At 44.6% G+C, this 25,239-nt stretch overlaps 1 protein-coding gene across 7 annotated transcripts in view; it reads right to left on the minus strand.

The window, feature by feature from the left end:
• Window positions 1-19,746, minus strand: part of LOC120062001 (transcription factor COE1-like) — an 89,658-nt gene extending 69,912 nt beyond the window's left edge. For all 7 annotated transcript variants that reach the window (XM_039011795.1, XM_039011797.1, XM_039011793.1 and 4 more), the window contains exons 1-5: window positions 19,613-19,746; window positions 9,134-9,290; window positions 6,362-6,425; window positions 5,099-5,154; window positions 2,514-2,587 (exon numbers count right to left, since the gene is read on the minus strand). In XM_039011795.1, coding sequence (XP_038867723.1) covers window positions 2,514-2,587; window positions 5,099-5,154; window positions 6,362-6,425; window positions 9,134-9,290; window positions 19,613-19,746 — 485 coding nt within the window. The remainder of the gene's footprint in view (window positions 1-2,513; window positions 2,588-5,098; window positions 5,155-6,361; window positions 6,426-9,133; window positions 9,291-19,612) is intronic.
• Between the last annotated feature and the right edge of the window lie 5,493 nt (window positions 19,747-25,239).

Below are 25,239 nucleotides of genomic sequence, written 5' to 3' on the forward strand. Positions count from 1 at the left end.
AGAGGCCAACTTGATGATTTGTCAATCTAGCAAAAAGGACCCACACCGAATCTACAATAAGAAGTGAGCCTGGAATGCCAGTTTTATCCCAAGATGGGCAGCCTGCCTTGGCTGGTCACTAGCATCATTATCATTGTCCCTCCAGTCAGCCAGGCATACTTCAAATGATCCCCACAAGTGGAATCTACTTAAGCACTAAAAAAAGGAGTGTTCGAAGCTGAACTATCAGAGTTTAGCTTTAAAAAACAAGAGAAGCCTTCAAAGGCTCCCTGGAGAACCTGAAGACGGGCATCAGAGGGATGGAGAACAGAGCCAGTCTGTTGGATCACAGGCCTGTGATAAGATGCGCACACAGTGAATGGCTGTCAATGGAGGGCTTGTTTTCAAAGGGCAAGTGCTGTAATTACCCAGCCCAAACATGAGGGCCGCAGCCAGACCTAATGATATGCGGCAGGACGGCAGGCAGACAGCCGGCTTGGCTGGGAGAGGACGCCCGTGGCAAGCCTTTCCCACACAGCGTGCCCTCTTCCAGCCTGGCACTGGTGCTGGTGCCCAGAGCCCAGTCCTGGCTAGCCTGTGTACCCATAGCACAGTCCTCCGATGACTGGCCCACGCCAACTGACTACCACAAAGCCCCATTTGGTGGTTTTGGAAGAGCCAGTCTCAAATGAAAGAATGCTGTGTTGATATTGTGAGCCAATTCAAGTCACACGACATGGAATACTGTGACACTTCAAATGTACTTGCTAATCAACTACTGACATAGTTAAGTTGATATTTGTGTGTGTGTCAAGTAGTGATATTTAAAAATACTTACAAGTTTTTAAAAACACTGTAAATGAAGGGCCTCCATTTTGATCCTACAATCTATAATGTTGTCATCTCTATCTGATTAAAGACGAATAAACTCATTGCAAATCTTTTAAATTGTCAAACCTTCCAATAGGTTCAGTGCTTTTAACTCTATGATGAGAGAACTATTCTTTATCTTCAGAGAGTTCTGGACAAAGGGACAAGTCTCTAAGCCACCACCAGGGACCACATGGCCATGCCGGAGAGGGTCCCTACCAGCTGCTACAGTATACTTCCACTGCTGGTTGAGTGTGTTACTTTACACGGCAGCGAGCCAGGCTGCAACACCACACGGGACTAGATAAAGACACCTCAGCCATCACGTCCCCCGTCACCTGGGAGACCGAGGGGGAGATCGAGATAGATGAAGAAAGAGAGCGCATCTCTCTCATCCCCTTCTCATTAGCCAATGGAAACACGGCATTCATCAGGGGAAGGATGGTTAATAATCACACTCAATCACGTAATGACCGACGCCAAGTGGAACCGTCATTAGGAAAATGAAGCGACGTATCAGAGGGGATCTCCAAGGAGGAGACAATGGGTCCGTCACTCAAAGAAGTCCCCACATTTTCAGTATCGACCATTTTTCAACTAAATGTTGAAAAGTTGAATGTTCCTCCATGCACTGTTTGAAATTGGCTTTGAAACGTGAAACAAGATGCATGAGATAACCAGGAGACAACCCTCAGATATGGTTTCCCCAGCTAGGTCATAAAATGAGTGCGATAATGACTTAGTCCCTGATTCAATCAAAATAACAGACGGAGGGTTTCCATGGTGAGGCAAATCAGCATTCTTCAAGCACTGTGTTTAAACACTTAGCTGAATTATTGATTCAGCTAATCAACAATTGCCTTCTCACAGGTAAATGCTCTCTATTGTCTTGCCCCAGAAATGTCCAGATCAAGGTTTTGCTTGAATAGCAGTTGATGCATATGCAATTGGGTTCCAACAGGGATGACTGAGTCAGTGGAAAAGGCAAAGGGCTGTGTCGACCCCAACCCCCTCCCTCCCTCCCTCCCTCCCTTACTCTTTTTACTCCTCCAACCAGCTGAGGCCTCTCGTGGGCCAAGGCGTGAAACTCCTCAACCCCCAGTGTCCAAGGCAGCACACAAACACACTTCCTGTATTGCATAATTAACACTCACTCCTACCAGGCCCTAACCAACGCCCTACAGACTTGCGCCCAGCCAACCTCCATCAAAACACACACAAACACATAAAGCCCCCATCAACATGGGCCTTCATCCGGCAGACACACAGTGGGTAGATAATGACTCAGCATGGTATTCAATTCAACTATATTCATTTAATGAGAGCAACCCTGTAGGGCTGTATAGAGAGGACTATATAGCACGAAGAGGGATGGCCCACAGAGGAATAAGGATGCCTCTTCTTGCATTAAATTAACTGGTTTTGACCAATGGGACTTTAACCTTGAGCCTTGTGTTGATCCCTTAAAGGAAAAGTTCACCCCAACATCAATTGTTTGCCATCAAATGTCCTGGAGTCAATGGTATGTGTACATGTTGTGTAGATTCTTGTACATGCATCAGGAGAACTGCAGACCCCAATCCCAGATTAATTTAGATGGTGCCAATCATGCCCATTCATTTGATTTTTGGGTGAAATATCCCTTTAAATAGAGTGGCACTCACCTGCACATGATCTCGTGGGTGAGAAGGACACGGCACATCTCTGGGTTTTTGTCCTGGCCCTCGTAGAGGATCGCCTGAGGAGAAGAAAAGAGCAGCCGGTATTTATGTTTGTTTAGTCTTCTTTTGGGTCCCTGTACTTGAACTTGTGCTTTCCCTGTACAATATCCGATCATAGCCCTGTAAAGGTTGTGACTACATATAACTGGGAGGCTTGTTCGTTATCAGTGTCTGCTAAATATCTACAATGGAAGTAGATGACACTTTATTGGCGTAAGCGCCGCTTGGTCTAACTTTCATATCATATTAACAGGGAGAGAAAGGAGGTTAGACTGAAGAGATGGTGGAGGGGGACGATGAGGGAGTAGCCCCCCCCCCCCCCCCCCCCCATAGTGGAGAGCCACGTGGTGTAGAGCGGCCCGGCCGGCCCTCCACCCCTCCCAGACAGATGGCGGTGCGAGCCCCAGTAAGAGAGAGAGACCACCCCCTGGGCATCCTTCACTGGAGCTGCCATGTCGGCCATGGATGACGGATGACCACTGAGAGGAGCTGTTCCCTCCTTCATTCTCTCTATACCTCCTGTGTCAGAGGGATGGAGGGAGGAAGAGAGGGAGGGAGTGCTCCATCCCACTCCCAATGACGTACCCCTACCTCGTCCACCTAGGTGGTCAGTTGCCCCACACACACATACGCACGCACACACACCCCCCCAAGGGGACAATACTTTTAGGATAACGACCACTTCTGCATTATTGATTCCTCCCAGCCTCTATATTAAAATCTGCCAATTTCGCCAGAAGGGGTGGGGATTGCAACAGGGACCAGGGAAAGGGAGTGGGAGTGTGTGTGGGGAGGAGAGGAGGTGTGGGAGGGGGGGGGGGGGGGGGGGGGGGGTATCGGGTCGATATTTATACATCATCATTTCTGATTCAAGTAGCCGCTCCACCCCCTGGAGCTAGTCTGGGAGTTTTCATGGGGGTATATCATGGACGTACGTGAGTAATACCACCATGTCGAAAAAGGCAAAAAGGAGAGTCAAGATTCGGCTTTTTTGAGGATGATAAGACAGACTGAAGGGGGATTTCAAACAGATATATTTTCCTACACATCCACTCTTAAAGGAAGATTATTTGTATTCCTATTGTGTGCAACATACCGCCTTCCAGGTAAATGCATTATATACAGTAATACGTTTGAATTTGCCAATAGGAGTGTCTGAGAATGGGCTCCTAACAGCCAATCAATAGACCTAGGCCCCCCTCTGGCTGCTAGATGGCTGCCTTTCTGCGGGTGGACACACTACAGTATGCAAAGTCTGCATGTCTGTCTGTCCAAGTCTAGGCAGGAGGGAGGGATTTGAGTGGCACACCCGAGGTAGAAAGCTCCTTGTGTTGTTGTCAGAATTATTGTCTCCGGCGCGCCGTCGCTGCAGCACATTAAGGGCTATTGATTGGTTTCCGTGGCTGGCGCTTTGTCGAGGACCTGGTTGCCGCATCGATCTGTGACAGCCTGACATGGCGACACAGGGAGGGCCTGGTGGGCTGGGGATAGGGAGGGCCTGGTGGGCTGGGGATAGGGAGGGCCTGGTGGGCTGGGGACAGGGAGGGCCTGGTGGGCTGGGGACAGGGAAGGCCTGGTGGGCTGGGGATAGGGAGGGCCTGGTGGGCTGGGGACAGGGAAGGCCTGGTGGGCTGGGGACAGGGAGGGCCTGGTGGGCTGGGGACAGGGAGGGCCTGGTGGGCTGGGGATAGGGAGGGCCTGGTGGGCTGGGGACAGGGAAGGCCTGGTGGGCTGGGGACAGGGAGGGCCTGGTGGGCTGGGGACAGGGAGGGCCTGGTGGGCTGGGGACAGGGAGGGCCTGGTGGGCTGGGGATAGGGAGGGCCTGGTGGGCTGGGGATAGGGAGGGCCTGGTGGGCTGGGGACAGGGAGGGCCTGGTGGGCTGGGGATAGGGAGGGCCTGGTGGGCTGGGGACAGGGAGGGCCTGGTGGGCTGGGGACAGGGAGGGCCTGGTGGGCTGGGGATAGGGAGGGCCTGGTGGGCTGGGGACAGGGAGGGCCTGGTGGGCTGGGGACAGGGAGGGCCTGGTGGGCTGGGGACAGGGAGGGCCTGGTGGGCTGGGGACAGGGAGGGCCTGGTGGGCTGGGGACAGGGAGGGCCTGGTGGGCTGGGGATAAGGAAGGCCTGGTGGGCTGGGGATAAGGAGGGCCTGGTAGGCTGGGAATAAGGAGGGCCTGGTGGGCTGGGGATAGGATGGGAGGGTGGGCGTGTGGGAAGGAGTGTACAGTACAGCACAGTGTATGGTGGAGCCAGGTTGCCGTCTTCTAGCCTGACTGGTCAAGACTAGTTATTTGCCACTGGGGTACTGTAAATTGATAGCACTTTAGCTCAGCGGGTAAAATGACTGAAGGGTGTCTGTGTTCATGGGTTCAAATCCCAGGTGGGATAGGTTGACTCATGTTACATTATGTACAAAATGGGTGGTGGGTTGCAGTATGATACGCAGTGAAACACTGCTACTGGAAACAATGTTCACACTTCACTGGTCACCTGTTAAACGGCTTGGATCAGAGTAAGGAGAAAGCTCACCTGTTTGGTCATGGAGTCTATTAACCGTACAAACAGATCTTGTTCTGTCCTGATGCCTGCAACACAACACAAATATGTATCAGATATCCTGCAATTACACTGCAATAACACATGACACCAATTTGGATTATTGAAATGTTACAATCCATTGACAGAACAACAAGTTTCATGTCATCTTCCTCTGTAAATAATTTGCATAGAAGTAGGCGTGTGGTTTAGCCAAATGAAATGTCTCGAGCAACAACAACAGTCTAAACATCAGCCTAAAATGCAAATTCACTTCTTTCACGGAAAGAGAAACATAAACGACGAATTTCTAATAACATCTTCTCACTGAATTCTGTTTATTTGTGTCCCCATAGTGTCTTTATGTTTTCTGTAGTGCTTGTCATGTAGACCAAGCTTTTCTAACCCCCCTCAGCAAAAACAAACAAGCCTGTGCTCTCTAGCTTTTACTATTTATGATTTCCCGGCTGCAACTGCCGAGTTCCCCTCGCTCCCGCTGCCTTTTTGGAATTCTCATTCACAGACAAATTAAATAGCAATCATTATTGCTTATCTTTTATTAGCTTTGCAACGGAGCGTAAATACGGCATAAACACAACAGGGGGTAGGTAGTCAAAAAGGACCATGGGAAACGAGACCATTTTCTATTTCTTGCCTGTAATTGCATCAGGCTTTGGTGTTCTCTCACCATTTCTTTGTCCTTTTTCAAAAAATGTCATTTTTAGATTACTTGTGAATTGTACTGTACCCCACCCACAGTCTTCTGTTTCTTCTCGGGATGTGGTCTCAAAACAAAATCCATGGCAACAGGAATCTAAGCTGTGTGCTTTAAAATGGCCACAGATCAGTGATCAGTGCTCAAATTTCAAGTTCTTTTCCCCAATGACCAAAACAGACTTTAGGATTTGGTGGTCGTCAAATATAATTCCAGATGTGATGAGGATTACCGTTTATATTTATGCTGTCTTTTTTTATTTAATGTCCTAGCCTAGCAGTTAGAGCGTTGGGCCAGTAATCAAAAGGTAGCTGTTTCGAATCCCTGAGCCGACTAGGTGGAAAATCTGCTGATGTACCCTTGATCAAGGCACTTAACCCGAATTGCTCCTGTAAGTCGCTTTGGATAAGATCATCTCCTAAATGACTAAAATGTCAATGCAAAATGTTTTTCCTGAAAGTGCTAAAGCTAATCTTTCCACAGAGAGTAGCAAGAAGAGAGAGAACGCTACAATATGTTTGGAGGGATTATCGTGGTCTTACCGTTACTGTAAAGAAGCTGTAGCCTGTAATGGATGCCGTTGTTGGTCTTCTCTCCATTGTACTCCTGAAAGAGTCAAATTCAAACACAGAAAATTATCAAGATGGCTCTCAGCTTTTGAGGTGACACCCAAAATCAAAGGCAACATCAGCCCATTTAGTCCCCTGCTGTGATGTTGTCATAAAGGTTCTTGTACGTAATCCAATATCTCACAACAAAATGAACTACCTGGGGGAAAAAAAGAACTAGACCATCCTAGTCTCAATCTACTCTATCGCTGACATTCTCCGAAGAGACCAACATCCCGGTCCTAATCCAAGCAGATGTTGGGCCACAAATCGAAATCTTAAACCCAACTCTGGTGCCACAGGGAATACCCAGACTAATACGGCATCCACTGCATCCAATTAGAGATCATCTGAAGAGGACACATAAATCCCATAAGAGGTCAGGGGACCAACCAGCATTATTACTGGTTATCCGCTGTTATAACACTGTTATTACCTTGTGGTTTCATTTGAGGTCGAATTAACTTGCAATCAGAAAGCTGTTAGTTGAGGTATATCACACTGCCACAATAACAGGTACATCTAATAATGGTATGCAACTGAAAACATATCAATTAAAGTGAACATTTGTAATATCTACTAGATTTGTATAGGAAGACAGTTCTGGGAAAGTTAGTTCTAGGGGTTCATGTTTTTAAGAACAAACCTCTTTTCCCATAAACTCTGAGGATAATCCACACCGTTCTCTGATTGAGTTATATTTATGAAGTTGATAAGCCCTTGCTATTTTTGAGTATTTGTCTAGGCCCAAAATCCCACAGCAGGTCCATGATGATATACAACATGGAATCTCCATCTTTCCTCCAACTCCCGTCGCTGACACGCACACAACAAACCAGCTGCCTTACTGTTGCATCGTCTAGCCAGGAATAAATCAAACAGCAAGAACAAAAGGACAAACCCAGGTAAGAACTGAAGCAACCGGGTTACCACAGCTATACAGAGAGATGTAGTAAAAGAGAGGAGACATTATCTCTAGTCTAAGTGACAGTGCCCAGTTAGTGTTGGTCGCCACGGTCACCGATGACCTCAGCTCCCAGGTGGGCCAAGTCGCTCTCACTGATCTCGTGTCACCTCTTCAACGGGCGGGCACCGGGAGAGAGGCCACATCCGCTCCTCTCTCCCTCTCTCCCTGTCTCTTTCTCCTTCCCTCCCTCACAATCTCTCTCTCTCTCCTTCCCCCTCCGCCGTGCGGTGCCAAGCGTGCCGTGGAGTCTTGGCAGGGGCCCAGGGGCAGGCTGGAGGTCAAGGCAGAGGGGAACGGGCAGGGAGGACGGGAGGAGCGGCCGTGCCAGCTGGCCGCTGTCCCTCCTGACCGTGGGCGGAGCTGTTCTCTGTAACCTTTTACTGAGAACAACCCCCTGGCAGCATGGCAGAATGGCCCATGCGGCAGGTAGAGAAGTGGGTTACCATTACCACTGAGAGCACAGGTACTGCTGAACAAATACCAGAGGCAGAGAGAGACAGAGAGAGAGAGCCTCATAGACTGGTCAACTATATAACAGAGCTTGTAGATGGCACATGAATGTACAATAAATGACATTAACAACTACTGCTTAAAATGAATACAAAGGCTTTTCATAAGCATGTCTGATCAAATCATCATATTTGCTCTCCTATCTTGTACTATTTTTTTTATTTTTTTTTATTTAACTAGGCAAGTCAGTTAAGAACAAATTGTTATTTACAATGACAAACTACCGGGGAACAGTGGGTTAACTGCCTTGTTCAGGGGGAGAACGACAGATTTTTACCTTGTCAGCTTGGGGATTCAATCCAGCAACCTTTCGGTTACTGGCCCAACGCTCTAACCACTAGGCTACCTACCACCCTGAAATAATACAAATGAAAGAAATGAATGAATACAAATTAGATTTTTTTTAAATAGATACCTTCACGTAACCTCTTATCAAAATGACTTAAATAAAAATAGTTTAGTTGAGTTTAATGTCTGATTTAAAGCTGAATCAAAACTGCTTCATTCAAGAGTTCCTGCTTTCTGCTCATCACTGCCCCCCAACAGGTTCTTTGTAAACTGTGAGTGCTTCTATATCTGAATGGTTTCTATCCTCAAACAGCTCTCAGGATTACAATCTTTCAGTAACTGTAAGAAATCTCAAAAGCTTAATGTACTTTCTGAAATCAAATACTTTGAATTAGTATTGAATTACAACAACAGATACTTACAATATGTCAAATCTGTTAATTAAATGAAAACATGATCTTTATTTATGAGGTGGACATAATCAATATATAATTTACATAAAGCATATTATCTTCAAATAAATGTGTACAATTCTGTTTATGAAATTCAAATCAAATCAATATAATTAAATTAGTGCATATAAAATAGAATATAATTCTGTTACAGAATGTAGAGATATAGAATGAATCAAAATCTAATTCACTAAAGAAATGCATTACATTGCATTGCAGTATACTGTATATAATAAATCAACAACCAATATAGGGGGAAAAAATATTGCTCTTGACTTGACATCAAGAAAACTGTGAGTGTATCCACAGTTTCTGTGCTAGACATTCCATATTTCAAAGCATCACTGCGCTATAGCACTGAACGAAGCAGAAGGAATGACGTCCCACAAACACTGGCCCCAGCGTCAACGCCACCCTTTTATCCCCAATGCCAGCTATACCTGGGCACACATGCCCTCCTCCCCATTCCCCTTTGTGTGTTGGTCTTACTTTGTCTTTCTCCACAAAGTCTATGTAAGAGGTTCTCTCGATCTCCACGGGCTGGCCCTGTCGGTCGTACAGCGCCAACACAAAGTGGAAGAAGTTGGATTTGCGTAGGTTCGAGGGGGGCTGTTTTTCATAGTGAGCCCGGGCCAGACCTACACCGCTATAGATAGGAGAAAGAGAGAGAGGGACAGGGGGAGAGCAAATGGGGGAGAGAGAGAAGGATGAAATTTGGTTAGTACCGTGTAGCCAAGGAGCACCGGGGCAATTCAAAACACAGCAGGCAATATTCAATCACAAGCTGTTTCTGCAGGTAAAACAAAATGTTGTTTACTGTGTGAAACTAAAATAAAGTTTTCCAATAATTTAAGTATGACGCCTCGCAAAGAAGATACCCTGGAGCAGTTGGGATTGAATAGGGCCTGGAGTCCTGATAAGTATTAGTATGCAGTTCTTGGTTTCATTTAAGAAACATACGTTTCAAAACGTGTTCATTGTTCTGACAAAAATGGATGTTAGTCAGGTCAATTACTACTATCAGCACCAACTGCAAAACAACCCAAACGGTAATCTTTCAAAACCTAAGTTAAAAACACAAACACAAATAATGAAAAGAAGGAGAGAAAAGTGGAGACGAGAGAGTGAGAGAGAGAAAGTGATAAATGAAATACACTTGGCCCTCTCTTCACGTTCCCTGTGTGTGCCACGCGTTCCTTTGTGTTATTTGTCTCCTCGACCACCTCAACAATGTGAATTTGGCTGGGTAGCAAGGACTCCAGAAGGCAGCGTCTGCCTCGGTTCGTGCCAAGCGCTGTGGGGTACCATTCGGCTTGGCAACCGCGCCACTCCAGTTTTCCCTGACCTGTCAGTCAAACTCTGCCCTGCATCCCCTGGGCCCGGAGAATAAAAGACCTCCACACACTCGGCGTGCGCCATATGCGCACACACACACACACATACACACACACACACACACACACACACACACACACACACACACACACACACACACACACACACACACACACGGCCCTTTTCACCATTGATTTAGAGACGGAGGATGTCTGCTAACACACCACGCACACACTGCTAACCAGGGTTGGAGTTCATTTAGATTAAAAGTGAAGTTTTGAAGTGAATGCCAATTCAAAAGGTGACATGGTGTGGAATAGATGACAAATTAGAATTGAAAAGGTTTCAAAGCTTTGGAGAGGAATTAATATAGAAGGTTTTTAACCATCTGAACTTAATTCAATTGATTTTGGAGAAAGAGGAAATGATATCTAGAAGAAGCTGAATGGGTGACGTTACACACACTGATTCTTGACCTGTCACTAATAAATGGCAGATTGTGGTGAACATTGATAACCACTTGCAACAACAACAAAAAATGAAGTTGAGACTACATAAGAGAAACATACAAAAGAAACTAAATGGAAATGAACATAAACATATGTAAAAAGAAAATGGTGCAGAATCATGTCTTCAGGTGAAGAAAATAGACGGCAGATTGCAGTGTCAGAATGATTTGGACTGATTGACTTTACATGTACCTTGTGGTCTGGAAGACTGTGCATAACTTCTCTAGGCCGTGGACAGAGAGCAATTGTTTTTGTAAGATATCTCATGCATCTCTGCTTATCTCATAGCTTCAATATAAACTGATTTCTAGATCCAAGAATCGATTCCTCATTCAGGAAAATGTTCAAGGATGCATGAGCGTAATTGCTTTTTAAAAACGCAGACAGATCTAAATATATAAACAAACGCTTGCAGGCAGCTATAGGAGCTCTATTGTTCAATCAATGAAACATCTAAATATCATAATGCTTTGGTATCAATCTCTGTTCAACTTGGTTGCTGATATCTCATTTATCTACACTAACAAAACAAACAACCATGATCAATACGAGATTCCAAGTGTAATGGACGTCACGCTGCTCGCTTAGCAATTACCACTTCCTCCTGATTCGGCTCACGTCGAGGCTCGAACGCAGGATCTCTGCTTTGCTAGCATGGGTGACCGCCCGCCCAACGCATCTTACCAGTCAGCGCCACGTGAAAAGCTAGCTACACCTCAGGCTGAGGAGTAAGATTCACACATCTCCATGTGCCACACAATCGCAAAGCAGTTCATGTCGAAATATTTATTCACGTGCTGCATTTTTCTTGGAGGGCGGAGCAAGTGTTTTTGGAAAGTTGCCTGGTTGCTTTCTCTCTGCGCTCATGGGTATAGTCCGCAGGCGCTAGATTAATACAGGTGTGACCTTTCTGCACCCCATTACCAATGCTTACTGCCTCATTTGTAACCCAGTTGTTGAAAGCAAATTCCTGGACTCAGTTCTGAAGACACAAAGACAAAAAGGTTGCACATGGGAGAATGGCGTTTTACATCGGGGGGAGATATGAGAGAAAGAGAGTTAGGGCCTATCTGACGTCATGGTTTCAGTGCTACTAAATATTAAGTGTGGGACTGATAGGGGATTTTTCCTATCTAGCAAACCCTCATTAAAAATCCCATGAAGTTGCTGGATGTTTTGCTGAACACAAACATTAGGTGCCCGTACTACTGCCATGGCCTACATAGAAATCATCTGGGGGAAAAACTCAAAATTATACGTAACTACCTAACAATTAATAAAACAAGACTCGAGTGAGAAACAGCCCTCACTATCATATCACTTCCCACCTCCAATTACATGTATAAACCCCCCTTCAACACCATTACCCCAATTATGAAGCTACGCCAGAACATCGGGGATACATTGAGACCTCCAGCCACGGCGGCAGAGCCAGAGCCAGTCTCAGCACATCCAGATCTCTCTGCACTCTATCGACACAGAAAGCTTGTTAGCGTTATTATTTCAATTATGCTAATTGCAGCCACATCCACTTATGACTGGGCGCGGCAGCCTGTAGCACACGGCCTTAGCACTCAGTATAATAAAAACAGTATCGATGGCACACAGGTTTCTACTACACAGGCTGTGTAAATCAGAGGGCAACAGACCGACAACAAATAGCGCTAACAGATCTTCTGACGGAGCTCCACCCTACATGCGCGTTGACACTTCATCCCCACTGTAAACGCTGAAGGAAGAGATCACGTGTGAAGCAGCAACTGTCATCCAGTCACCTCTCAACACAATCAGCTGACACCAAAATCCCATGTCCATTCTGTGTCTGATGTCAACGCTCCGATAGGGATGGTATGTTTACTGAACTAGTCGTTTTAATATGGTCTGGTGCAATTGATCTAAAGTCAATTAGAGAATTTAACAAGATTTTGAGTTGTGGTTTTAACGACTAAAAATATATATATTTTTAAATAGATTCTACATCATTTGAATTCATTTTTAGGTCCAGCTATCCGCCATGCAGCATTAGGATGGTCGTCAAAGTGTACATTCTTCGGCAGTATCGGCTTAATGCAATGCAGCAAATTCTAATTATGATAAATGAAAAAGGTAACCCCGGGCTAAAGTCCTCACTGCTGGAGGGCCTGCACACTTCAGGGAAATAGATATTAAGCACTGAGACTTCTGCTCCGAAATGATCTACTAATGAACATGCAGCAGAAGGGTTCTCCTTCTATAATGGACACTGTTGACTGTACTCTGTGTGTGTGTGTGTGTGTGTGTGTGTGTGTGTGTGTGTGTGTGTGTGTGTGTGTGTGTGTGTGTGTGTGTGTGTGTGTGTGTGTGTGTGTGTGTGTGTGTGTGTGTATAAAATATATTGTTCTACATATAGCTGTGAAATAGTACCCATGAGCAGCTGGTAAATCTTCCAGATTGTGGCTTTAAGGGAGCGATCAGTGGTTGCCCTCCCCACTGCCCCCACTCTCCCCTGGGTAGAGAGCATCCCCTGTGCCACCAGAGTGGGCACAGTGGACACGGCCCGCACCCCTCCAGCATTAATCAGCTGGGTGATGGGGTGTGACCGACCTACCGACCGAGCGGCGGAGTCTTTAACCAGCGCGGCCGGCTGCTTCCTGCAGGACAGCCTAATGAGCCATATACCATTGCCTTGTTTATACAAATGGGATGCAAGCAGAGTATTAACAATCTCCTCTCTCTGGCCTACTGCCACTGTGTTAATCTAATGAATAGTGGAACTGTAAATCACACAACCTCTGTGGTGGTTGTACGGCCACCCCTCTCTGGGTTGCAACTTGGTCTGTCCCTGGAGAGGACAGTAGGTGATAAAGATATAGGACTAACACAGAGAAGACGTTGAGTATAAAACCAAGGACGAAACCAAAGGAGATAGTAAAAGGGAGGGGGGGTATCAGAATAAAACAGCATGGAAAACCAATGTAAGGAACATTGACCTATCTAAATTCAGACTTACACTAATTGCACCAGCAAATGTTGGGGGGGTGGGGGATCACATGAAATATATGCAAATGTTGGTGTGTGTGTGTGTGTGTGTGTGCGCATAAGGAAGAGTGTAATTTATGCAGCCGATACACAATTACTCTGGCATACATTTGCCCAGTCAGGGCCGCTCCCTCCCTAGTGCTTGTTTGGTTAGCTCTTATTAGCCGTGTAATATGAGCTAATGAGTGGAAGCCTGGAACACGGCAGGAGGACAGCCCTCGCCTGTGTGTGTGTTTTGAAACACTATACCCTCGGTAGGCAGGATGGGTAGTCTCGGATGCTTTCAGTCTGGAGTTATGTCTGATGAAACCTATCACCGCACTCCCTTAGACATCTCTCCTCTCCCCTCTCACATAGGACCAACCATTTAGTATTACCCACATATTGCAAGGCTGTTACGCTGCTACGACAAGGCTTTGCCTTAAGAAATCCAAAACAAAAACACCATCACAGTGGAAAATAAATCCCGTATACGGTCTACTCTATCTGCCCCAATGAACTATCCCATCGCTAAAGCAATAAGCTGCCTCGTAGTTGAACATCTGTCAGTCTTTGAGCAATCAGGTTTCAGGAATCTCATTATGCCGTTTCAGAATTCAAAAACTCCAGTGAATGATTTGGCCAGTCAGTGACCAATCAAACATCACAATCGTACAAGCGCAATTGAAAAAAACGTCAGTGCCACTCTGCATTGATAACATCTGAACAGAGTTCAGTCATCAGAAGAGAGATGTTGCGACTACATTGACGTGTGAGAAGCGTCAATTACTTCGCAAGGAAATGGATATTGAAAAGAAAAATCACAGTTTGACATTGTTTTTACACCTCACTTCAGAAGAGCGATACAGAAGCCCCTCTACCATCCTACTCTCTTCCTACTCATGCTGTATCAGAAAAGTAGTACTTTCTATTGAAATAGAATGGAATGAGCATCTCTTCAAAGAATACGAAATACCACTTGTAAAGTGGATTCGAAAAGTACTGGCCTACAAAACCACACAAACAAGTCTACAGCTAACACCCACACAGATATGCTTGTGGATCCTCGGCACAACTTGTTTTTTTACACTTACGACACGCTCACACATGGAACACTGCTCACTGTGTACTAATTGGTACACACTCATACTGTGCAAACACTCACGCTCATGTTTTGCACGCTGTCAGAAATACTGCTACCTTTTCCTCTAACTGTAAGAAGAGCATGATCATAGGGTAAAAATCCCTTTCGTCCAATTGTTTGGCAATTGCAGCAAGGCAACTACACCACTTTTGGCCAATGGGGTAATGTTTCTCTGAGCTGGCTGGGTAAATAAAAGAAACGACACACACGATTAGGGTTCACAAATGAAAATCAAACACCAACAGTTTTCTCAACTAGAACTGCTGCCTCTCTCACAAAAGCATTGCACAGTGCACACACGTGGAGCAAGTTGTGCAACAGCGATGATGGATACAGACAGCGTGTTTAGTTCAAACGGAAAAGCAAATCAAAACATGTGGGCAAACACTTACTAAACATCAACCAAAGGTAAAATAGTGCTCTATCCATCATTGCACGACAACTTTTACTGTATATCAAGACCTAAGCCATAAGTTACTTCATTTGGCATGTACTGTAGCACGCACCAAATACTCTATAAAAATCGGTGCATTCTCATCGGCAAAAATGCATAATATATCTTCACCTTGTGTTTTTCACTGTTTGGTGTCAGCTATTTCCTCAGGTTGTAACAGTGTTTTCTACTCGACTTTCTCCCTGTCCGGTGTTTACTACAGGTTTAGCCGTGGCGCACCTGCCCCTAGACTGGAACTCAAAGCAGCACCCTGGTCCTCGCATCACACATACCTCTGCACACTTAATGAGTGGGCCACAGCTGAAACCATTAGTTGGTCACCTGCACACTTCTAATGGGGGTCATAAAGATGGTGGCCTCGCTCAAGCCAACTAATTGTTTGCACGTTTAGGGGCAGCTGGCGAGAAACACTTGTTTCTGTTGCGGGATCCAATGAACTGGTGGCTGAGATTTAGCAGTGAGACGAAGAGCAGGCTATATATATTTACGCGAGTCGCCATGTTGTCACCACCGTGCGACGTGTTAGATAGAATGTACAGGAACACGCTGTAACAGGGTGAATGCACTGTGAGGGCCTTGTTTGAACTATCTGACACTATTCCACAAGGCTCAGTAAAATGAGGCTGAATTGAATAGGGGGAAGGAGGGGAGAAATGCTCATTTCACGATAACTATTTTGCTCTCTAACAAATAAGAAATAAGAGGTCAGACATATTCATTGACCTCGGGGATTGTGAATGATGATAGGTTACAGTGAAATGAACCTTGGACAAAAATCTCTCCCAAGACGACATGTGGTGATGTGAAATATGAGTGAGTGCCACACCGCACAAATATGTCTGTCTGTACAAATGGGTTTCTCCGTCCCATATGCCTGAGGCCAATAGGGAGTATTGTCTCCATATTTTGAGTCCAGTGACTGGCGATGATTGAGGCAGTGACGGATTGGGCTCTGGATATAGAATCCTGGGCTATCAGTCTCATCGGTTGCTGCCAGTGAACACGGAACACTCAGTCTTCTGCTAAGCTTGGGAACTTGCACTTTATTAAGTCGCCGCCCGCCCCCCCCTTCCTCCTCCTAGCAGACAAAGACAGGGGCAGCATAATTCACTTTGCTCGATTTTACAGTGGCAACTGGGGAGGGTCAAGTTAAATCTGTTCTTTAGTTGTGCAGACCACTCAGTCACACACACATACCCCTCCTCTCCCTGCCTCAGTGGAATGGCTGTTTTTGGGGTTAGGATCGGGAAAGGCAGTTATGGTGGGCATAAGCTAAGGGAGTGTCTCTGAAAGCGATCCAGACCAATGCTTTGCACATTTAAATCAGCAATGACCATTTCTTAATGAAACACTTTACTATCCATAACAGATCTATCCACAACCACATTCTAGTGCTGAACAAAACTAACTCAAAGTCTCCAGTTCCGTTTTTATTAACACTAGGTCACAAGCAAAGTACACTAGGGTTCCAGAATCCAAAGAAGGCCAGAGGCTCTACAGAGTACTTTTCCCTTACCCCATAACAAGCAACTTCATCTACACGCACAAATGCAACTCTTTTCTGCAATGTGACTTGACATATAGAAACTCACTGTTTGGGCATTGCCCCTCAAAGGAGTTTTGGTGAATGTACTTTTTTTTTAATCAAACTTTTTGTGGCATGGTATAAGTTGGGTATGGGTAACTCGCATGACATTTTTGGTAAGATTTCATCTCTCAAAGCGTCAAACGTCAAACCTGAATTTCCTCTATAGGAGTGTCATTTTTGCGGCTAGTCTACACATTAGCTACTTGTCCATGAGAGTTAAACATTTAAATCAACAATATACCTTGCAAAATGACACAGACACAATGCACTGCACTCCACAAAAGTCAAACACACAAAAAAAGGACATGCCTGATGAGCTATGCATAATCTTTTTATGCACTGGGAGGGAGAATTATCTGACAACCTGTTATAAAAAGAAATGACAAAATATGATCAAATCCTATAGCAAATGGCCTCAGATATTGATTTTTGGAAACAATTCAAATAGTATAATAAATAACGAATGTACTGTCACTAATAAAGGCCACTTGTCTTATTTTTGCAATATCTTAATCTAGATAAGTGTACATTTTACATTTTCAATATTTCACATAATATAAAGTGATGCACTTTAACAATATATAATATCACCCACCGTATAGCGTATATATGTTCAGCCAAATTGAAGTGTAGCTACCAATGCAAAGTAATGCAACTGTCAACCAGTACTGATCAATAACTTGTATACTGCCGACCACTCAACGCATATCAGTTCTATGAATTCTCTTTGTGTTACAGAGGATAAATGTGTGACACGTGGGTTTAATCAATGCGAAATTCAACTGCATGTCAGTTAAATGTCGCATTAAATGAAGCATCATTCAGTGAACACCAAATATTAAAACTGACATTTACAGTTAGGCAGGTGCTGCTGCGGGTCGATTTTTCCCCAAAAAGATATCATTGCATTGTGACGAAGGGAAAATTGTGAACAGTAAGTTTGTGGACTTAAAAATGGATTGACACCGTAAGAAAAACAGTATAGCCTACAACGTGTCGTCGACGCGCTCACCCGTGAGCGGACATGTCAATTGACCCGCTTATCGGACTTGAACTCCCGGCTGGATGTCTGTGTGTGCGACAGAATGACAACTAACACAGAATAAACGTATCTTATCCTAGTTCATTATAACGTACTGCTGTTGTCTAACATGACACCACCACTCGCGGCCTCTTGAAGAGCTGAGGGTCACTTACACGATAGGCCTATACTCTGAGCATATATGATATAGTCTCATTTTAAATGCTCAAAATGCACTGAAAAACGAATAGAATATTGAACATGCAAGATGCTAAAGGTGGGCTACAGTAGGCTTGCTCTTGTTAACCTTTTTGGCTGTTTATTTTTTTAGTTCAGACAACGGGATGTGTCAAACTGACGGCAATGTGCACCGGGCACCATAACAAATTGTTGATGCCGCAAACTGACGTAAATATTGACCTAAACTCAGAAGCAACGGTTTTAGTTGTTTACATTTTAATAGTAAATATAAATAATAAACATAGTATTTCATATAATCTGCGATACCCTAATTCAAGGGACAGGGGAGGTTTGTCGTGACTATTTTCCGTGATGACAACTTTGGATGGTTAAAGATGTTCGCGCAGAAACGTTAAAACCAAAAAGTAATTTGTCGGTAGGCCTATATAGAATTATTATCAGATTTTAAAGAAAGCATAGGCATTTAACTGGTCTAGATTATTTCAGGTCAGCAGAAGTCATGTATTTAAACATTTGAGTGAAACCAATCAATTTATGCCAATACACTCATATCATCAATATTTTCAATACGATCACCTACCCTATTATTTATTTATATTGTACAAACCGTGTTTTATTTGTTTTAGACCCAAACATCAGCATTAATCAATACTTTATCAATTTGAATTGATTTATGAAAATATTACATTTTATTAATTAAGCCCTTCTAATTCATTATGACTTCAAAACAGCTTAAAAGTTACACTTGTAGGTAGGCTTAAATAATACAAAGGATATGTTCTCCTTGTGTGGCATAGTGGACCTGTTAACACGCTGTCAATCTTCACATCAATAATTTACAATAGCGCAAGCATGTCCATAAAATCGAGTTGCCCACAGCTGGATACACAGCTATTTCGTATAGCCAAAATGAGTAATATTCGATTGAATGTGTCTTGGTATAGTTTAAAATTATAGAAAAGCAATGATACTCATATGAATTCAATATGATGGGCCAACACAAATCTCATAGTTTAATGGATGCAACTTCACGCCTAGATCACATATAGTCATAGGCCTACATATGAGAGTTATGTTAGGCTGTAAGTATGGACTGGCACTTGTTCAACACAAAGTCTAATATAAATAATGTTGGGGTTTATTTAGGCTATGTGTAAGGGCTTCCTGAACCAATCAACGTATGCACAGATGCAAACTCTTCGAGGTGATATTATTGTTTAGCCTCCACTTCTGTTGAACGGTGTTTGGTTTACATTAGGCCACTCATGCGAGAGATATGATGATGTTCTATTAGATGGAAGGTGCATATTGTAAAGTTGAGTTATTTTCTTATCAGCGTCAAGAGTTTTCAATAACAGCAAATTGCTTGGAGCTCATTCGGGCATATCATGTGAAAGCCCATCGTGCTCAATACCTTCCACTCACCACGCTTTGTGATGCTAGGCTGTTTACACATGCTACATGTTTACAAGTATTGGGGCACTAAGTCTAGAGTTATTTTGCAAATCAATGCAGGATACAGTAGCCTACTTAAAATGCCAACCGTTAACGTCTTTACAGATGCTTTTCTATCCGGAACGCAGTAAGCCTATACGTTTAGCGTTCCTGTGAGCGGTTCTCGTATAGGCTACGGGTGTATACTGTCGGGCAATCTGCAGTGATCTGTCAGCATCCTGTCCAGCGATTATCATATGTGCGTCTAGTTGATGTTTAACCTACCTTTGTGCTGCTGTGTTCGCGTCCAATATCCCCGCGCTCTGCATCCAAGAGCGGACCGGTGTCATGCCACTCGTGAGCGGTTCCTCTTTCATGGTCAAGGCTCCCCGCGGGAGGCTGTCCTGGATGGAGAACATGAAAGTAACCTTCTGGGAACTCTCTCTTAACCAAATCACAAGGCCACCTGGATTAACGACGAGCAACTGAAAAGGGAAGAATCTTCCCCAAAGTGCAACAAGGGGGAAAGCGATAGCGGTCCTTATCCAAAGACGAGCGTCGTATCCCTTTGGGTTTTCCGCTTTATTTTAAATTCCAACCCCAGTTCAGTTCGCTCAAGCTTAACCGGTCTCAAGTTAAAAGAGGGTGGAGAGAGGGTGAGCGCTAGAACAGTTAAGCATCTCGAAGGAGAAGAATCAGCCGGGATCTAGGATACCTTTTCGTTGTGAGTAAAGAGAGGGGAGATGCCGAAGTTGATCAGAAGAAGGCGAACATACGCGCACGGGATTGTGAAATGAAAAGTGGGATAAAACGAGCGACTGCTTCAAAAAGGAGTAAAATGAAATGATTACCAAACAAGAGGGAGGGACGGACCATGGAAGGCTTGCTCTCCCAGGGGAAAAGGGGGATTGGGTAGCAAGAAATCTCATTCCCTCCCTCCCCGTCTCTTTATGCTTCCTCTGTCCCAGCGGAGCGCACCTTCTCTCGGGTTCGGAGGCTCTAGTGCTCTCGAGGGGGACAAGCATGGATTTGACAAGGGCGGAGACTAGTCCTTATATGGAAGAATCATTTCAACGTCGATGGCAGTTCTGTCTTCTCATTGGCTGAAGTCATCAATTACGTCATTTTTGGAATTCGCGGCAAAAGCTTTCCCGGTGTTTACCTGTACTACATTGCACGCTTTGCTGGGCTGTGCGCGTGGACACAAATATGCGTATTGCTTTACCAGATTAATCTGTCGATTTGCATGTTGGCCTACTTTTTGAATTGGCTCATAAAGGCATAATGATGACCTCTCATTTGAAAGCATTGACACTGTCCTTTGAGTGCAGAATTACTGAGGAGCACGGACGTCTGTGATTGATATTCACTGTATTTTGTTGTGGCATTGGACTGTATAAAATCCATTATGTTTGTAAGGAGCAATACACTTCCACAACATGGTCATTGGACGTCATTTGTTTTAGAAAGACATACCCACGTGCGCGCACGAACACACACACAAACATGCGCACACATAGACACACTCCCTCATCATACCCGCACGCACGCACGCACTAAAATATATTTCACGATGATTGAACATTTGCTAATATCTCATGATGGGGAACAAAACAATTGTTGCCTTGTGTCTTTCTTGAGGGGTCCGTAGCGTGCAGGCATTTCCCCCAATCATGCTTCTCTTGGCATTGTTGAACGGTATTTGTGAACGTGTTCAATGAGATTTGACAGCGCGGTGTACTTGCAGTCCTTTGCGTCCAGCAATGGTAATACAATTGATCCCAACAGCCTAATAATAATAATATTAATCATAATAACGCTGTCTCATAGTTATTAATAACAAAAACTCTTAACATTGTAATTGTTTCAGGTAATTTGACAGATCAGTGAACGCAATAGCCTATGGCTACCACGACAACTCCAATTTCAGTAATAAGGAATCATCCAAAAGCAACCACAATTAAATATTTACACAACTTTAGCCTCTCTAACTTAGGAGGCCAACATGTCTTTCTCTACAAGTAGACTAAATTAATTCGATGATATTTAAAAATATCTCTAAATCGTTTGATAAATTACCATATGATGCTACTTTTAGAAGGAATAACCTGATCCATAATTTCTCACAACTAAACAGGTCTATCTCAGGGGTGTCAAACTCATTCCATGAAGGGTCTGCGGGTTTTTGGTTTTTCTTTCAATTAAGACATAGACAAACAGGTGAGGGGTGTTCCTTACTAATTAGTGACCTTATGTCATCAATCAAGTACAAGGGAGGAGCGGAAAACCGCAGACACTCGGCCCTCCGTGGAATGAGTTTGACACATGTGGCCTATCGCATGTCATATTACCGCAAGTCATATTACCGCAATACGGCCTAAAAAAATCTTCAATAAAGATAGGCTACCTTTTTCCTGTTACTTAAACGAACTGTTATAATTAATAATAATAAGAAGAAGAAGAATACAATTTATTTAACTTTATCATTATTTTGGTGGACTAGTATCAATTAAAAATAACCAAAACAATATTAAGTTAATGATTAGCCTATAGCCTAACAAAACGTTTGTTTAAACAGTTGGTGTAAAATAAATAACTATTGCATTTTTTCCCCCCTATGGCACTTCAAGGATAAAATTCTATGTTGCGACTAACTAATGTAAATGTCCAGTCTCAAGAGCAAAAATATGGGTAGAAAAAGGTTTTGCGACATTCATATTTCAATTTCCCTTTCTAGAGCGGTCAACAAGGCCGTCTACAAGGCTAGACCGGACAGTCAGGAGGCCACAAAACACGCAGAGACAATCCGCAACCCCGACCTTTGTGCGGTGGTCTACAGGTAACCATCGAACGCATAACCGTATGTATCAACAATAATAAGCAATGTCTTCTCATCAGCTGGCTCTTGGTACACTTAATGCCATTTAGGCGACGCATGATTCCAATGGAAATGTTTATAGGCCTAGTGTAGGCTACTGTAAATTATGGTAAGGGAACTACATAGATTTCAGCACGTTTTTTGGAGTCAAATTTGTTCCAAATATTTCTGCATTCATACAAAACACTCAAATTGAGTGGCTTAAGACTTGTGGTATTTATTGTAAAAGCTGATTGAGAACAAACAAACGATATTTTTTCATAGAAAAATGATATCCATCCTATTTTTTGGTCATATGCTCAGGCTTTCTCTTTCAATGTTAGATTGACAGCGTATTTCACGGAAAATTCACTGATCACTGGTCTTGATTTTTCCGTTTGCAAGCGATTGCTGTCACCTAGTGGGCATGACTTGCAACATGCGTTATCAGGGGAAGATGGACTGGGGCATGAATCAAGGTATTATTGTCCTCTCTTTAGTGCATAAGCAAAAATGATCTACAAACATATAGCACTTGTACATATATTCACGATTTCAAAATTAAAACATCCTCAAAATGTTTCCTACAGCAACATATTCAAAAAGATTACATTTGAACCTGTAACAAACCCCATATTTTGCTCTTCCTTGTCTGAACCAGAATGGCCCATAAAGCAGGAGCCTATTCCATGAGAATACAATATTCTCAAATCCTCCACGAACACACCTACTTCAACTAATCAAGGGTGTGTTAGCGCTGGGTTAGAACAAAAATGTGCTCCTCCTGGGGAACCCTGATTTAGGCACACTTCTTTAATCCATATACTCCCTCTCCCAGAAACACAGCACAGCACCCCTATACAGCACAGCACCCCCTATACAGCACAGCACCCCTATACAGCACAGCACCCCCTATACAGCACAGCACCCCTTTACAACACAGCACCCCCTATACAGCACAGCACCCCTATACAGCACAGCACCCCCTATACAGCACAGCACCCCCTATACAACACAACACCCCCTATACAGCACAGCACCCCTATACAGCACAGCACCCCTATACAGCACAGCACCCCCTATACAACACAGCACCCCCTATACAGCACAGCACCCCCTATACAGCACAGCACCCCCTATACAGCACAGCACCCCCTATACAACACAGCACCCCCTATACAACACAGCACCCCCTATACAACACAGCACCCCCTATACAACACAGCACCCCCTATACAGCACAGCACCCCCTATACAGCACAGCACCCCTATACAACACAGCACCCCCTATACAGCACAGCACCCCATATACAGCACAGCAGCCCCTATACAGCACAGCACCCCTATACAGCACAGCACCCCTATACAGGACAGCACCCCTATACAGCACAGCACCCCTATACAGCACAGCACCCCCTATACAGCACAGAACCCCCTATACAGCACAGCACCCCCTATACAGCACAGCACCCACAGTCCTTCTCAAAACGTCGCCTAAGGGCAGCAGCAGCACGACAAACTACGAGTCCACTATTTAACAAAGAAGAAGAGGGGCAAGGACAAAATACTGCATCTCAATAGCCATAAAGTGGCTTCCTCTCTTTGTCTCCTTTGATCTGCACAGATATCTAGTGGAGAAAGACAGTGACCAAACCTTAACACTCACTAGTCACATGAGTTCCAGTGGGATGGACTGTTCCAATGGACACGTTGTGCATTTCCTGACATATGGCTGTTTTTTTATACAGCACAGCACCCCTATACAGTACAGCGCCCCCTATACAGCACAGCACCCCCAACACCCCCGATACAGCACCTCTATACAGCACAGCACACCCTATTCAGCAGAGCACACCCTACACAGCACAGCACACCCTATACAGCATAGCACCCCTATACAGCACAGCACCCCCTATACAGCACAGCACCCCCTATACAGCACAGCACCCCTATACAGCACAGCACCCCCTATACAGCACAGCACCCCCTATACAGCACAGCACCCCCTATACAGCACAACACCCCCTATACAGCACAGCACCCCCTATACAGCACAGCACCCCCTATACAGCACAGCACCCCTATACAGCACAGCGCCCCCTATACAGCACAGCACCCCCAACACCCCCGATACAGCACCCCTATACAGCACAGCACCCCCTATACAGCAGAGCACACCCTATTCAGCAGAGCACACCCTATACAGCAGAGCACACCCTATTCAGCAGAGCACACCCTATACAGCAGAGCACACCCTATTCAGCAGAGCACACCCTATACAGCACAGCACCCCCTATACAGCACAGCACCCCCAGCACCCCCAATACAGCACCCCTATACAGCACAGCAACCCCTATACAGCAGAGCACACCCTATTCAGCAGAGCACACCCTATACAGCAGAGCACACCCTATTCAGCAGAGCACACCCTATACAGCAGAGCACACCCTATTCAGCAGAGCACACCCTATACAGCAGAGCACACCCTATACAGCAGAGCACACCCTATACAGCACAGCACCCCCTATACAGCAGAGCACCCCCTATACAGCACAGCACCCCCTATACAGCAGAGCACCCCCTATACATTGCACGGTCACAACCCTAATTCCAATGATGCCTGCATAACCCTTAAACACCTCCACACCAGGGGTACAATACCTATCATTCCAGCACTCTGAAGTCTAACTGACATAGTCCTGGCTCATCAAACCATTCATATGGATGGCCAGAGAGGAAGGAGACTGCAGGTTTGTTACAAGAAATATTGGTTTACTTTGTGATGTCACTAGAAAAATATGAGAGCTTAAAGTAGGTTTCTGCAGCAAAAAGGTTTGGAAGCCACTTACTTAGAGGTTTAGTTTTCTTTAAACATCCATTACAAACGTCAGTTAACTTTAGCCACCGCTAGCTAAAAATCAATGGAAGTGATTGGGGCATGTGAGCATTTTTAGAAAAATAATGTCCAAATCACCTGACATCAACTCTATATTTGGTTTGATGATGCTTTAAGGTGATTTGGCCATAAAAAGAAACAACAAGAACATGCTCACAT

Source organism: Salvelinus namaycush, chromosome 17, assembly GCF_016432855.1.
Source record: "Salvelinus namaycush isolate Seneca chromosome 17, SaNama_1.0, whole genome shotgun sequence".
Classification (NCBI taxonomy): domain Eukaryota; kingdom Metazoa; phylum Chordata; class Actinopteri; order Salmoniformes; family Salmonidae; genus Salvelinus; species Salvelinus namaycush.